The 14,453-nt window shown below is 37.8% G+C and overlaps 1 protein-coding gene across 4 annotated transcripts in view; it reads left to right on the top strand.

Moving 5' to 3' along the window:
- The first annotated feature begins 671 nt into the window (after positions 1-671).
- The window catches only part of CC2D2A (coiled-coil and C2 domain containing 2A), a 61,218-nt gene continuing 47,436 nt past the window's right edge, over positions 672-14,453 (top strand). For all 4 annotated transcript variants that reach the window (XM_042470570.1, XM_042470571.1, XM_042470573.1 and 1 more), the window contains exons 1-7: positions 672-769; positions 4,856-5,044; positions 7,423-7,585; positions 9,782-9,918; positions 10,891-11,022; positions 12,836-13,045; positions 13,495-13,601. In XM_042470570.1, the coding sequence (XP_042326504.1) occupies positions 692-769; positions 4,856-5,044; positions 7,423-7,585; positions 9,782-9,918; positions 10,891-11,022; positions 12,836-13,045; positions 13,495-13,601 (1,016 nt within the window). In that variant the 5' untranslated portion in view covers positions 672-691. The remainder of the gene's footprint in view (positions 770-4,855; positions 5,045-7,422; positions 7,586-9,781; positions 9,919-10,890; positions 11,023-12,835; positions 13,046-13,494; positions 13,602-14,453) is intronic.

Here is a 14,453-nt window from a genome sequence, read left to right as displayed (position 1 = left end):
GAGAAGCAGGAAAAAAACACCACTGAATAAAAACAAAACATCAGATTAGCAAAACAGATAGAATTGTTTTGTCTCCGCTAGTTCCCTGTGGCATGAAATAGACATAATGTACTCATTTCCATTAAAAATCAGAAAAAGAAACCACAACCAGGAATTGTTTTTATTTGATACTGTACATAGTCTTACATAAAATTCTTTTTCTTACATAGTTTTTAGAAATTATTTTGGGGCAGTCAATATGTAAACACTTTGTCTTAAAGATTATATTCATATGTCTAAAAAAAAAATACCACAATGAATGCTTTCAGTTTCAGTGGGGAAAAAGGCAATGGGGAAAAATGAGGAATGTTTTCCCCCCCCCTATGTATATTTCCATGCTTTCTCCCCCTGGTTCTTTGCATCTCTACTTGAGCCGCTTATAGTTATTTGGCTGTCTTTGACATAACAGTGGATATTAAATTGTATTAGCAGAAATGAAACTGAACAGAATATGATAGAACAATTGCAAAATTAGAGAAGGCAACACTAGAAATCTTAGTAGAGATTACATTTCTGAGACCTCTTTTACACCAGTCTCCTGTTTACACAATTACCACTATTTACTGTCAAATTTATGTTAGTAGCATAAAGTGAATAAAATCAATATATTTTGTGTGCATGCATACAGGTGGGTGAAGGTGATTCAAGTGTAATGCAGGAGAATGAAAGCAAGTTATCTGCAAGAGTGAAGTTTTATGATTCTGCCAGAAAAATCAAGCAGAGAACACAGGTGAGGAGGATTAATCTTAAGTGACAACTGTGTATGTGTCATACAGTGTTTGTTTTATGATTTGAGCCTGATGCGCACACCATTGTGATGGGACTGAATTTTGTATGGTAAGCAACCTGAAAACACATAAGACTTGGAAATGTTAAAGTCCTGCTGAAATACCGTATAGTGCAGTGATAGTGAACCTTTTAGAGGCTGAGTGCCCAAACTGCAACCCAAAAACCACTTATTATTTGCAAAGTGCCATGTCCCTCTGGCTTTCTAGTAACAAACTCTGGAAAACTCTGATGGGGCAATGGCACATGTACCCACAGAGAGGGCTCTGAGTGTCACCTCTGGCACGTGTGCCATAGGTTCGCCATCACTGGTATAGTGAGTATAATATGTGATTCCAGTTTAAATACATTGATAATGGCAGCCTTATTAGAAAAAGGAAAACAAACAAGAATCTTTGTTTCCTTTTTCCATGCCACTCTTAATCTTGCACATGCTCCCCTTATTCGATTTCTCCCCTCAGGTAAACAGCCCTAAGTTTTGTAACCTTTACTCATAAGTTTCATAACTAGAATCATAAAATCATAGAGTTGGAAGAGACCACAAAGGCCATCCAGTCCAAACCCCTGCCATGCAGGAAGTCTCAATCAAAGCATACCCAACAGATGGCCATCCAGCCTCTGCTTGAAGACCTCCAAGGTGGGAGACTCCACCATACTCCGAGGGAGTGTGTTCCACTGTCAAACAGCCCTTACTATTCATCTCTAGCCCAAAACGTCTTTCTTGATTAGTGAACACCAGTGATATTGAGGATTGAGATTGTCCATGGGACACGTAGCTATAGGGCCTGAACAGACAGGCCAAAGCTGCTTCGGGTCATTTTGTAGGTATGCTGTTTAAATGACACACACATCTTAAGAGGCCAGAAGCCGTGCCAAAGCTGCGCTCCAGTCCTTAGGACTGGAGCATGCCTTTGGTGTGGCTTTTGGCCTCTTAGGACACATACATCATTTAAACAGCATACCTCCAAAGTGACCTGAAGCAGCTTTATTTTGGGCTGTCTGTTTGGGCCCATAATGTTGTAGCTATGCTTTACTATCCTTATCCGACCCCCTAAAACCCACCATAAAAACCAAGCAGTCATACTGAGTGAAGATGTTCTGCAGTGCTGGTGAGTAGAGTGGTGAAGCGGCAGTGCCATCAGAAGCAAGGGACCTCTGTGAGGGTCTATCACAATTCCTTGTCATACCATGGCTCTTATGTAGGGGGCATTGTTGGATGTGTAAATTTTCAGTGTCCTGCTCACCAGAACTGCAGAACTCCTTTGCTTGTATGGCTGCCACTCTTTTAAGGTGGGTTTTAAGGGCATTTGTTGTAGTGCCACAGTCATGAATATGTGCCAATGTGCCACAAGCATGAATATGAAACAAGGTTGTAAGTCTAGTTTATGGCATTCTAGCTATCTAAATGGATTCCTGCTGGCATTATTTGTTTCTTTATTTATTGCCCCAACCTATCACCTTACAAATGCTTACACTGTGTTGCCTTTCAGTTTAGAAATAGCAATAGCAGCTTCATTTATATACCACTTTTTACCACCTAAGCAGTCTCTAAGCGGCTTACAATTAAGTTGAGGTCAAGTTTTGGAGGCAAAATTATGGATTTGGGTATGACCCTTGGATAAGTCGAGGGTAAAACTTGGGGGCATGTAACAAAGGATCGAAATGATGAAGCAAAGGAAAACAATGCCAAAGAACCTGCAAAATTATGGCAGGCTTAACTGTTTTAACTCATACTAAAGGCTGCATCAAAGAGAGAGTAGAGGGAAATCAGTGCTTCTAGGACAGATTGCAATCTTGCCTTATAATAGGGGATCATTCCCTTTTTAATAAGAGTTAAAGTATAATATTTACATTTGACCCATGGATAAGTCGACCTGAGATTTTATACATGAGTATATACAGTAATTGCCCCTAACAAGCTGGGTACTCATTTTAGCGATTTTGGAAGGATGCAAGCCTGAATCAAGCCTGAGCTCTGGCTGGTACTGAACTCACTGCATTATGGTTTGCAGTACAGGCATTTAACCACCGTGCCACCAGGGCTCTTATATAAAGAGACTTTTTGAAATATTTAGCAATCTGTTTTTATTCTAACCATCCTAAACCACCCCATTCTCTCAGATTAAAAAGAGACTTTTTGAAGTCTTAACAATTGTTTTTATTCTAACCATTCTAAATTATTTGGTGCCATAGAAGACCACCTTATTGCTCATCTCTACTTTCAGATGATTTATGAACAAGTTAAAAGGCTCCACTTCAAGTAATGATCCCTAGGAATTTCAGTGTTTATATCCCTCCATTGCAAGAATTTGCCATTTGTGTCTATTCTCTTTCTTCACTTGTTTAACCACTTATCAGTCATTAATACAATTTCTTTTTGATTCCACAACTATTACATTTGTTCAGGAGTCTTTGGTCAGTGGGGCAGTGAATCTACTCCAGATTTTATTTCAAATTTCAAAGGAGCTGTCCAAGGTTATGGATCACACCTCCCAAAAAAGATTCAGCACCATAGTATGCATCCTTTATTTTGGAACTATAAAATGTCTGCTGGATCATTCTTGTTTACATGTTTATTCATACTCCCAAAGACCTCTGAAAGGTTCTTGAGAAAGGACTTGCCTGTACAGAAGTCATGCTGATTCTTTTCAGTGGCAATTGTTCCTCCACCTACCTTATTATTTTGCTTTCATTAATTCTTTCCGTCAGTTCACCCAACAGATGTTAAACTGGCCTGTAATTTACCAGACCTCCCTGTGTCACTTTTTGTAACCTAGTCTGCCCTCATGCCTTCTAGTACAGGAGTAGATACATATTTCATATTTTTGTTAGGAAGATCCAAAACTTTTGATGTGACTTTTTGAAAACGCTCATGGGAACAATACCTGCTCCTGGAGATTGTTTTGTTTTCAACATCCATTTATCAATAGCATGGGATTTTATTCTCTTTTATTCTCTTTCTTTCCATTCTCTGCCCTCTCTGGGTGCAGAATATAAAGGACCTGAAGAATGTCTAAATCAATCAATCATTTATTACGGCAAGTAGCCAGCATAAATGCCTAAACCAAACCAGAAATCTGTGTTGGTATTAAATCTCCTCCTCCAGCCCTTAGCACTTATAAGAGCCATTCCATTGTATCTATAGCAGGTTAGGATGTCAGCGTAATACAGTATGTATCCATCCATCCATCCATCCATCCATTTATCCATCCATCCAATAAATCCTCAAGATTATCAAGAACTGAAATATGGGTGTGAGGTCTTTTGTCTTCCATAAAAAGATGTAGTTGGTATATCATGTATTGGTTGAAAAATATATGACAGAACAGAACTAGTTCTTTGGCACTCAGGAGTAAAAGTGGGTGAAGGAGAAGGGGAACCATCTGACTATGAACCTGCTACTGTACAGAGTGTGTGAACCTGTCTCAGTCAGGTATTTCAAGCTGCCCAGTTTATAAAATACTTGTTCATTTCGTCTAAATTACTGGGCAAGCAAAAGAGGAATATGATCTAACTTTACAATGTGATGATCTATTTATATGTTTTCTTGTAAAAAATAAATTCACTTCGGCACTGGGATACTGGAATTAAATCTAATGTACTGTATTTGTTTATGACACAATTGCAAATTTCAGCTCAATATAATGGATGTTCTTGCTATTTTTCAGATTAAGAGATGCAATACAGTGTTCAAACCAACCAGTCTATCATCTGAATGCTTCAGCTATTAAAATGGAAATTAGTATGCATATTCTGGATATAATTTATTTTCAGGATGACTAAATATAACACCCCAAATTTATTTTCAAAGTGACTAAATCTGAGTGAAGCTTCTCAGCCCTTTTTACTGTTTTTATTTGCTTTGTTGTCACTGTGAAGGATGAATGAGAGCACTTTTTAACCTGTTTTAGTTCAGTTGTAGCTGCTTAATTTTCTCAAAAAGAATAAAAATATGCATTTTGCCTATTTATTTGTATTTACAATTACATTATGAATATAATCTTTAATAAAAATAACATTTTCCCATTAGGTTCAAACTGGTTATCCTTCTTCTGAAGAAGCCTATAATTTCTTTACTTTTGATTTTGGTCCTGAACCAGAGAACATAGAGGACCAAACTGCTAAGAAGAAAAAGAGTGTATTGAGCATGGATAACAAAGAGGGGGAAGTTCAGGGATCAGCGCTCAGCAGCCAAGAAGAGCGAGGAGAGAGTGAAATGGTACAATTGAAACTATATGTGTCTACCTTTTAGTGTTAATTATTTTTTTTATGTAGTAAATGAAATTTAGAGCAATGGTATCAGTACCTGGAGAACAGTAGGATCATTTTCATATACTGGCCTCGCTATCTGTTGGGGATACATTTCAGACACCCCCCCCCCCCCCCACGCAGATACCAAATTCCATGGTTGCTCAAACCTGTGTTGTCCCCAATAGCGATGTGGCCACATGCATGGCCCGCCATTAGGGACAACATGGGCTTGCCGGCTGCGGATGCTGAAATCTGCAGATGGCAAGTCCACAGATACCAAGGTCCCATTGTATGTTTACACATTGGGCATTGTAGCCCTACCCAGGGATTCAGGATACAATTAACATGAATGTTTGAACGGAGGGCTGGTTTTGCTGCTCTCAGCACAGCACTTTAAAAATACCATTGTCCATAGATAGTATGCATGTGTTGACTGAAAAATTGTGTGTTGATGGCATATACTTCAGGGAATGTGACCTGCTTGTATAGAGATGTTGCTTTGTCTTGATGATTTTGCCTAAACTACTGATTCTATAATAAAGAAACATTATAAATGTTTAACATAGTACTATGGTACTGTAGGAATATATGTTCACAGATCTAATGTCAGAAATGCAGCTGTGCCCTCTGCCCAAATGAAGAGTTGGAACAGACACGGTGGTATATCATCCATGGAGGAAACACCTCTGGCATTTGGGCACATGGCCCAAACCTTTTGATTTCCATTTCTGTTGTGTATTATTGGCATTGGGATACCACTGTGTCCTGCACTTTAACAAAACATTGAATTGGATGTGATGCCCTGGCCTCTTGTTAGGTGCTGTTCTGGACGTTTGAGGTACACATCAACATTATTTATCTTCAGTTACACTGGGTATTACTGGTATTGAGTTGTGACAGAATCTTATACTCACATGAAGTATTGAGAGAGATGCACTGGTATTCCAGTTTGGAAATGCTTAATAAGGTCTGGATGTCTGGTATGGTGTGGTCCAAGGTTTATTGGCAGAGCACAGAGCTCTGGTTTTTGTATTATTGATATACCATACTTGACAGTATCCTTTGACTAGACAGAACGTTGAGCTGTATGCAGAGCTGTGGTATCTTATTGAAGCTATTGTCCCTGAAGTTTAGGTTGTCTAAATCTTGGATTAGGGTGCCTCGTTGCTTCTTTATAGTTGTGCCTTCATTTATACATATTTTAGCAAATGATAAGTAAATGGTTGACTATACCTGATGCCCAAACAAACTGATGTTATAAATGTGTGTCCATGCTCTTTGGGTCTTACCGTACCCTTTAGCCAGTTCATTTGCTTTGTTGTGCTCAACTTGTGGTTTTTGGTAAGAATGTTGATGCTTATGATAACTTCTTAGATGATTTTTTTTCTGAGGAAAGGGTCAAAGTATTTTACATTCAATATGCATATACATTTATATTTTTATAAATTGTGATTACACATACAGCCTCAATATTGCTTCAGATCTACCACCTATTATTTATTTCTTGATGTGCACACCTGGTTAAGAAATCACATCTGGCATTATACAGTGTGTGTGGTAAGAATTTTTGCCCTGTCTGTCTTCTGCCCTCCAGAGGGAATTGCTTACTGGGATCCATATTACAAAACAATATGGGCCAATGTATACCTTTTCAGAATTTCATAAGTGCACTGTTTTAATGAGTCTACAAGGCTTTTGTATGAAACTCATTCTGAAGGTGTGCTACTAGAAAATAGGCATAACGTACACGGGCAAATAGTCTCACCAGTATAAGGTAGCTTCCTAGGTGTAGATATAAAAGGTGCAGAGACAAACTTTGGCCCCATACAGACAGGCCAAAATAAAGCTGCTTTGAGTCAGTTTGGAAGTATGCTGTTTAAATGATGCATTCATCCTAAGAGCCTGTAAGGCATGCCAAAGCCACGTTCTAGTCCTTAGGATTGGAGCATGGCTTTGGCATGGCTTGCAGACTCTTAGGACACGTGCGTCATTTAAACAGCATAACTTCAAAGTGACTCGAAGCAGCTTTATTTTGGCCTGTCTGTATGGGGCCTTTGTGATGAAAATGCTTAAGATTAAATTGTGCCTTGTTTTAATTACCTGTACAGTTTTATGCATTTTTTACTGTTTTGTCTGATGTTGGTGATTATTTTGTAGATTATATTTTTTCTGGGACCAAAGTAAACATACTTACTCCTCTTTACATTCTTTCATTCACATTATTAGTGGAAGTTAACAGCTTTACCATTACTATAGTATATGAAACAAGATATTTATTTATGCTGAAACTTGTGAAACATATTTATTTTCATCTGTCTTTCCCCCCAAATTGTATGTAAAATACAGGATGAAGAGGAACGCCTTGTTTGTGATAAAGATGATGATGACCTGTTTGTTTTAGAACAGACAGCACTTGATTTCCTTGTAGTTAGACCTGCAGAATATGAAAGCTACTCTGGACGGGTGCAGAAAGAGAAAGAAATGTTCTTCATTCCCAGTATGCTAAGAGGTACACATATTCTTGTGAGGATTTATGAGATAAAAATTACTAACATTTCATTGTTTCTGAAATGACTTCAGTATGAATTATTTGAGGAGATTCAAGTTGGCGTACAATAAAATCATTTCGAGATGATTGCAGATGAATAATTTGTCTAAGGCATTGCCAAAAATCCATGGGCTCATTTAGACTACAGAATTATGCTATTGTTCTGCTTTAACTGCCACAAGCTTCTGGGATTTGCAATTTAGGGAAGGACTTTTAGAATTATCAGCCAGAGCGCTCTGTAATGTCTCACTGGAATACCAGTCCCAGGATTCCATAGGAGGGAACCATGATGGTTAAAGTGGGGTTTAAATGCTGTAATTGTGTAGTAAGAATGTACCCATGATCACTCTTGGATCATCCAGTCTCTCAAGTGTTACATCGAGAACTTGCCCTTAATGGCACTAAGCCATTGTTAACTAGCATCTTTAAAAAACTTTCAAAACCATGATTGTTTAATACTTGTAGACCAAAACGATATTAGCTTCTAATTTGTTCAAAAACAAGAACTTTCAGAACAGCACTGAACTAGAGAGTATTGTTAACACAAGAAAAAAGTGTTGCTTAAATAATGATAATGTGCTCTTAAACTTTCTTGACCATGGGATTGCCAGTCCATGCTGGAAATTGGAAGGGGTACAATCAGGTTTAAAATTTACTGATAAGATGGAGGTAGTTTGTTTGTTTGTTTATTTATTTATTTCATTTATACTCCACCTTCCTCCTGAAGGGTTCCAAGGTGGCTACTATCATCAGCTGTAAACATGATAGTGATTTTGCTATGGTTTCATTGGCTGACCAGGGCTCTGGGGTACTATCTAAAAAAGTAAATTCTATGTAGTGGCTGCCTTCTGGTTTGGCCTCATTTACATTCTTACCGTATGTTGACCTCTTGCCTGTTGTCAGATACTCTCCAGATTGTTACTGCCATTTTTGCTCCAGCCTCCCATCCAAAATGGTACAGACACTGTATAGTACATGCAACAGACACTGTGCTTTCCCTTCATTAGGCCATGGCTTGGGCAAGATGTTGTGCCATTTGAAAGTATAATAATATCCCAAATCCACAAAACAGTGATACTTTTAATGGGCCTGGCAGAGTATTTATTATTTTGGTTCAAGGATTTATATCCCACCTTCCTCCCACAATGGGATTAATGGTGGTTATAAAATATATGTTGCAGGCTTTCAAAGCTCCACTGGCTTCTTCATCCAGCAAAGGTGTTAAAAATAATACAAGAGAAAAAAATTGATGATATTAGTCATAGATCTGCATTTTGTCAAGATACAGGTGTTGTTCTGAGTATGAAGGGATATCTATGCAGGCTAGCCACTCCTTCTGGCCATGTGGTACTGGAAAACAAAGTATTTTAAAGTCCAGGAAATTTAAATTCCATTTGCAAAACAAAAAGGTACTTCCTATGAGATCAGGGGTCTTAACTATTGGTGTATATAAAGTTAACAGAAACAAATTATTAGTAAATAGTTGTTACTGTGTATAAGAGATGGAAATAAATTTCCTTGGATTTGACAGTCTTGTTGGAAGTAGGATTTTTTGTCTTCTTTGAGACTTGCTGCATTTGCCAGCCTTTCCAATTGTTTTGGCAAATGAAGTACAGTCGGCCCTTCTTATACATGGATTTTTTATACACGCATTGAAGCATTCACGGTTTGAAAATGTTCAAAAAAGTATAAACTTCAAATATCAAACCTTGATTTTCCAATCTTTATAAGGGACACCATTTTGCTATGTCATTATGTTTAATGGGACATGAGCATCCACGGATTTTGTTATCTATGAGGCATCTTAGAACCAAACCCCAGCGTATAACAAGGGTCCACTGTACACACGAAACGTTGCACCTATTTTAAATTCCAAATGATTGAAATGTGCAGCATTGAAAAATACACATGCAGAAACGTTTTAGTCAGTAGAGAAAGGTTGCGGATAAATGAGGAAAACTACCAAATAAATGCACAGATTAGGAAAAATGCATTGAAAAGTGAGATAATTCGAGTGTGGGAAGAAATAAAAAAGACTTGCAATCTGATAGAAAAGAAAGATGAAAAGAAAATACTATTCAGAAAAAGTCACTGAAATCAAAAGTGAGACATTTTCATGTCCTTGGTGTGTGTGTATAATATCACTCTTTCTTTTAGTGCCTGCCTCATTGAAGGTACCTGAAAATATGCAGCCAAGGTACCTGGAGGATGAAGGTCTATATGCAGGAAGGCGCCCCATTGTATCACTATCAAACCAAAATATTATAGAGAATAGGATACTGAAGCAGGAACAGGTAAATTGTCTGAAGTATTGGTGTTTTTTTCTTCTTTACTCTTATGAAGTGGGAATAATAATGATTCAGCGAGAGGCACCCAGTCAGAAATTCTCAAATGACCTACTCTAACAGTGTCACACTATAACTTTATAACACAGAGGAGTTCCGGATGATAGAATATAATACAAGAATAGAATACTGTTGAACACTCACTTTCAGTAGCGTTTGAAGAGTTTTGTAGCATACAAAGGAACCTAAACCTTTACAGGATGAGGCAGTTGAGCTTGGGGAGTTTTACTTAACCCCTATTGACTCCATTGTTGTTATGCCAGTTTGTGAGGCATTGTTCAATTTTCATTTTCTTTCCTTCTTGATAAAGTTTTCTTGTATAGTGGTGGGAAGGGGCATGATTTAAATATGCCTATAAGCTTAAGGTCCAATATTTTATCAGAAAATTATAATTGTATAATTTAGAAGTGCTGATGCACTTTTTTTTAAAAAAGCTGCCACCACTCTTAGAATTGTTTTGCAAGGAATACTTCATTGGAAACCCCTTAGAGAGACCCAGAATAATTATATGGGGTTCAATATGCTTATATAAGAACTTCCCTAGTTAGAATTTTTTGAAAACACTATGGTACCATCAGAAAGAGGCATGGTATGTTAAGTAAATATTCACTATACACATCATTCACCACCCCAGCCAGTAAAGTGTGATGTTTAGATTACTGGAATGTTATTGGGAGCAACTGGGTTCAAATCCCAACTTGATCATGATGGTCACTGGCTGACTGTGAGCCAATCACTATTTCTCAGTTTAACCTAAATCACAGGATTGTTATAGGCATGAGGATCATGAATATATATGATTTATAGAATAGATGCTGTTCCATACGTGTATGATAGGTTTTCGTTTTCTAAAGATTACTTTAGTTCTGCAAAATATTTCTGTTAAGTTAGACGTATTTTATTCTCTGATATTTTTTTCAGGGGAAAAGGTGGTTTGGAGATGATGGCCAAATTTTAGCTTTGCCCAATCCAATTAAGCAGTCCCTGACCAGACCACCAATATTTCCAGCTGAAGAAGGTAAAGAATCAGAGCTAGTGACGTTTTATAAAAAGGTGAGTTTGTTGCAACATCATATTAGGTCTTTCCCTATAGATTATCATATTAAGAGGAATCTTAAACATCAGCAGTTTTTCAGCATAGAAAAAAAATTAATGGTTGCTGGGTTTTTATGCCTAGCGGTCAAATAGATATAATATAATAATGAGACCTTCCCCTTTTCTGCATGACAACTACTTTTAAAACCTTTCAGCAGAATATTCAAGCAAGTTTGACTTTGGACTATTTATGTTTGTAGTACTTGTAAGCAAGGGACTGCCTACCCATGAAGGTTCTTTACATCTGCAGTACACATGAAGATGATTGTATATCATCCCCAGCTATCTTCCAGTCATGTTGTCTATGTCTATGTTTTTTTTTCTTTTCTCTTTTCTTTGTTTTTTTGACAAATGAACTGTGCACCCAACAAAAATGTTGTGTGAAGTCATGTGTTTAATTGGAGTGGGGGGTGCATTGGGATGTCCAAGCGTATTAATTTTTAAATAATTTCTATTCTCTCTTTGATGGGCTCTAAGCACTTTTCCCTCACCTCCCTTTTTCACTCTAACTTCAATGTTGCTGTTTTAAACTAAAGTTTCCCATTATAGCCACAATCTGGGTTAATATTTGTTTGCTAACCGGGAACTTAACAATTGTTTCTTTCTGATTAAATTCCTGATGACTAAACTAAACTGCCAGAAAATCAGAATTCCCCTTTTCAGACTTAAGAGAAAACTTAAACTATTTGTTGGGATACCCCAGCTCTCCAGATACTGTTGAACTGCAGCTCCCAGCAGCTCTAGCCACCATAGGTAACGGCAAAGAATGCTGTGAGTTTCATTCCAACAACATTTGGAAGGCTAAAAGAAATGCTGAAAGGTGAACTCATGGCTGTGGGTACTATCCAACACTGTACTCCTTTGGCTACAGCAGCAGATTCTAATGGAAATGGAAGATGGTGATGCCTCTTCCCTGTTACTATCTCCCAAGTGCCCTTTTATACTACACAGTCATGGATGTGTCCTGTGGGATCTTGGGATTTGTACTTTTGTGAAGTACTAGAACTGGCTGAGAATTCTCAAAAAAAAAAAAAAAGAATGAATGAATGAAAGAAAAGAAAAGAAACACCCCTAAGCTGCAAATCTGAAGATTTCACAGAATGGGACCATAGCATTTAAAGTGGGAACATAATACAATAATTGTATGGTGTAAAAAGCTACTTGCTTGTTGGAGTGGGACTGAAATACCTCCAGACCCAGTGGTGTGGAGAACTGCAGGAGAGAAAGGAGGAGGAGAAACATTCATTTCTCTGACACTCCAGTGGCAGTACAAAATTGAATTTGGCCTATGTCAGTGGTTCTTAAACTTGTGATCCACAGACCCCCAGAGAGCTGTGGTCCTCACGGGCTCCGCAAGAGCTTAAGACTGCTCAGCGCACATCCTCCTTGCAGCAGAGTGTCCTCATGATAGGAGCCTGGGCAAAGGTTTGCTGGCTGGATGGGCCTGCACATTAATGTTCAATCCGCACCAGCCACAAACTGGTGGGAAGAAGCAGTAGAAAAGTCTTCCCCCCACCACTGGTGCCTTTGAGGGAAGTTTTAATGGATAGTGTAATTGTTAATGCTTTAGATCAGATATTATCAATCATCATCATCATTTGGGTTTTGAATCTTGAATGAAGTCTTAAAGAGTCTGTGGCAACAAAATATATTTAAAGGGTCTCTGATAAAGAAAAGATTAAGAACCACTGGCCTATGTATTCTCAAGCTTCAGTGTACACATCAGAAAACTTTTACTTGTAGTGCATGTTCATTTACTTAATTATTTTAGGCGATAAAAATGAAGCTTGCCAATCAGTATATTGTTGGATCAGATGACCCTCAGGGACAGTTTCAGCTGGATGTTGATATTTCTGGATTGATATTCACTCACCATCCCTGCTTTAGCCGTGAGCATGTCTTAGCAGCTAAACTTGCACAGTTGTTTGATCAGTATCTATCAAGAAGACAAAAGAATCTCACCAAACTTCTTACAGATAAGGTAATGTTATTGTTTTCCATTCCTTTTTTTTTTAAAGGCTTAGGCACTTAACAATAAAATAGAGACAGATACTCTTAATGATTCTAGGTATGTGTCATATTTATTATTGAATGTCTAAAACATACAAATGTATTCGCCTCTAAAACACCATTTTAGTGAACAATCTGAAGATAAATACTGTAAATAATTAGGTATTGCTCATCTGTCACTTATCTTCAAGCTCCCCCAGCAGCTAGTGACCCAACAGCTATGATATCATGGAATATTAATTAGCATTCTAGTCATTGTAGAATGATGTTAATGGGATGGCCTAGGGAAATCTGTTCCCAATGTGCCTCATCTATCACATCACAGAATTAGGTTTGTCAGGTTACTATGTCTGAACATCAGCTCCTTCATCTGTCATACACTAAGTAATTATTTTTTTAATTATTTTCTATTTTTTTTAGTTGCGTGCGCTCAGAAATGCTTTACAGAGTATTTGGGATACTAGTGAAAGTGGAGTGCTTAATCCAGTCACACAGCAAAGCATAACGGAATATAAGCTTGAAATAAGGTGAGCAAAAATAAAAAAAAACCCTTTCATAATATTTAGTTTGTAGAGGGTGTAAAGCTATTCAGATTGACATTGGAAAGACTGGCTCTTGTAAAACAACTGGGTCTAGCAAGGGAGAGTAGAACCCCTTTCACTGAATTCATCATAAAAACAACCGCCTTCTCGCACAAAACATTAATTTTGTTTGACTGCAAATTAGAGATTTGAGTGAACTGAAGGTAGCTCAAGATCATTTCGTTGGTCATTAAATGAGTTTAGTAGAACAGCAAGTGTTTCTGGTGTTCTGTCATCAAACCACTAACATTTTATATTTAATAAAAAATATTAAAAATATAAACATTTTATATTTTATGCTAGAGCCAGTGTGGTATAGTGGTTTGAATGTTGGACTATGACTCTGTAGAGTAGGATTTGAATCCCCGCTCATCTGTGGAAATCCACTGGATCACCATGGGCAGTTCATACTTTCTCAGCCTCAGAGAAAGCCAAAGGCAAACCTCCTCTGAACAAATCTTGCCAATAAAACCTCATGATAGGGTCACCTTAGAGTCACAGAAGTTGGAAATGACTTGAAGGCACACAACAGCAATAAATATTTTGGACTACAGAACTCTCCAGAATGGCAGGCAGTGTAGCAGGGGGACAAATCTGTATGAGGGTATCTTTCACAAGCATTGTAGCTCCCTGTGTCATATTCCATGCTGTGCTAAGGTTGGGACAGCTTCTCTTTAGTTCCTCCTGCAGGCTGAGTTTCTCTTAACTGGAATTCCAAAATCGAAAATATTCCAAAAACCAAATCTTTTTTCACGGGTGGCTGAGATACAGACACCTTTGTTTTCTGCTGATTCAGTG

Source organism: Sceloporus undulatus, chromosome 5, assembly GCF_019175285.1.
Source record: "Sceloporus undulatus isolate JIND9_A2432 ecotype Alabama chromosome 5, SceUnd_v1.1, whole genome shotgun sequence".
Classification (NCBI taxonomy): Eukaryota; Metazoa; Chordata; class Lepidosauria; order Squamata; family Phrynosomatidae; genus Sceloporus; species Sceloporus undulatus.
Note: the sequence above shows the minus strand (reverse complement) of the source record. Positions and strands in the feature narration are given on the sequence as shown.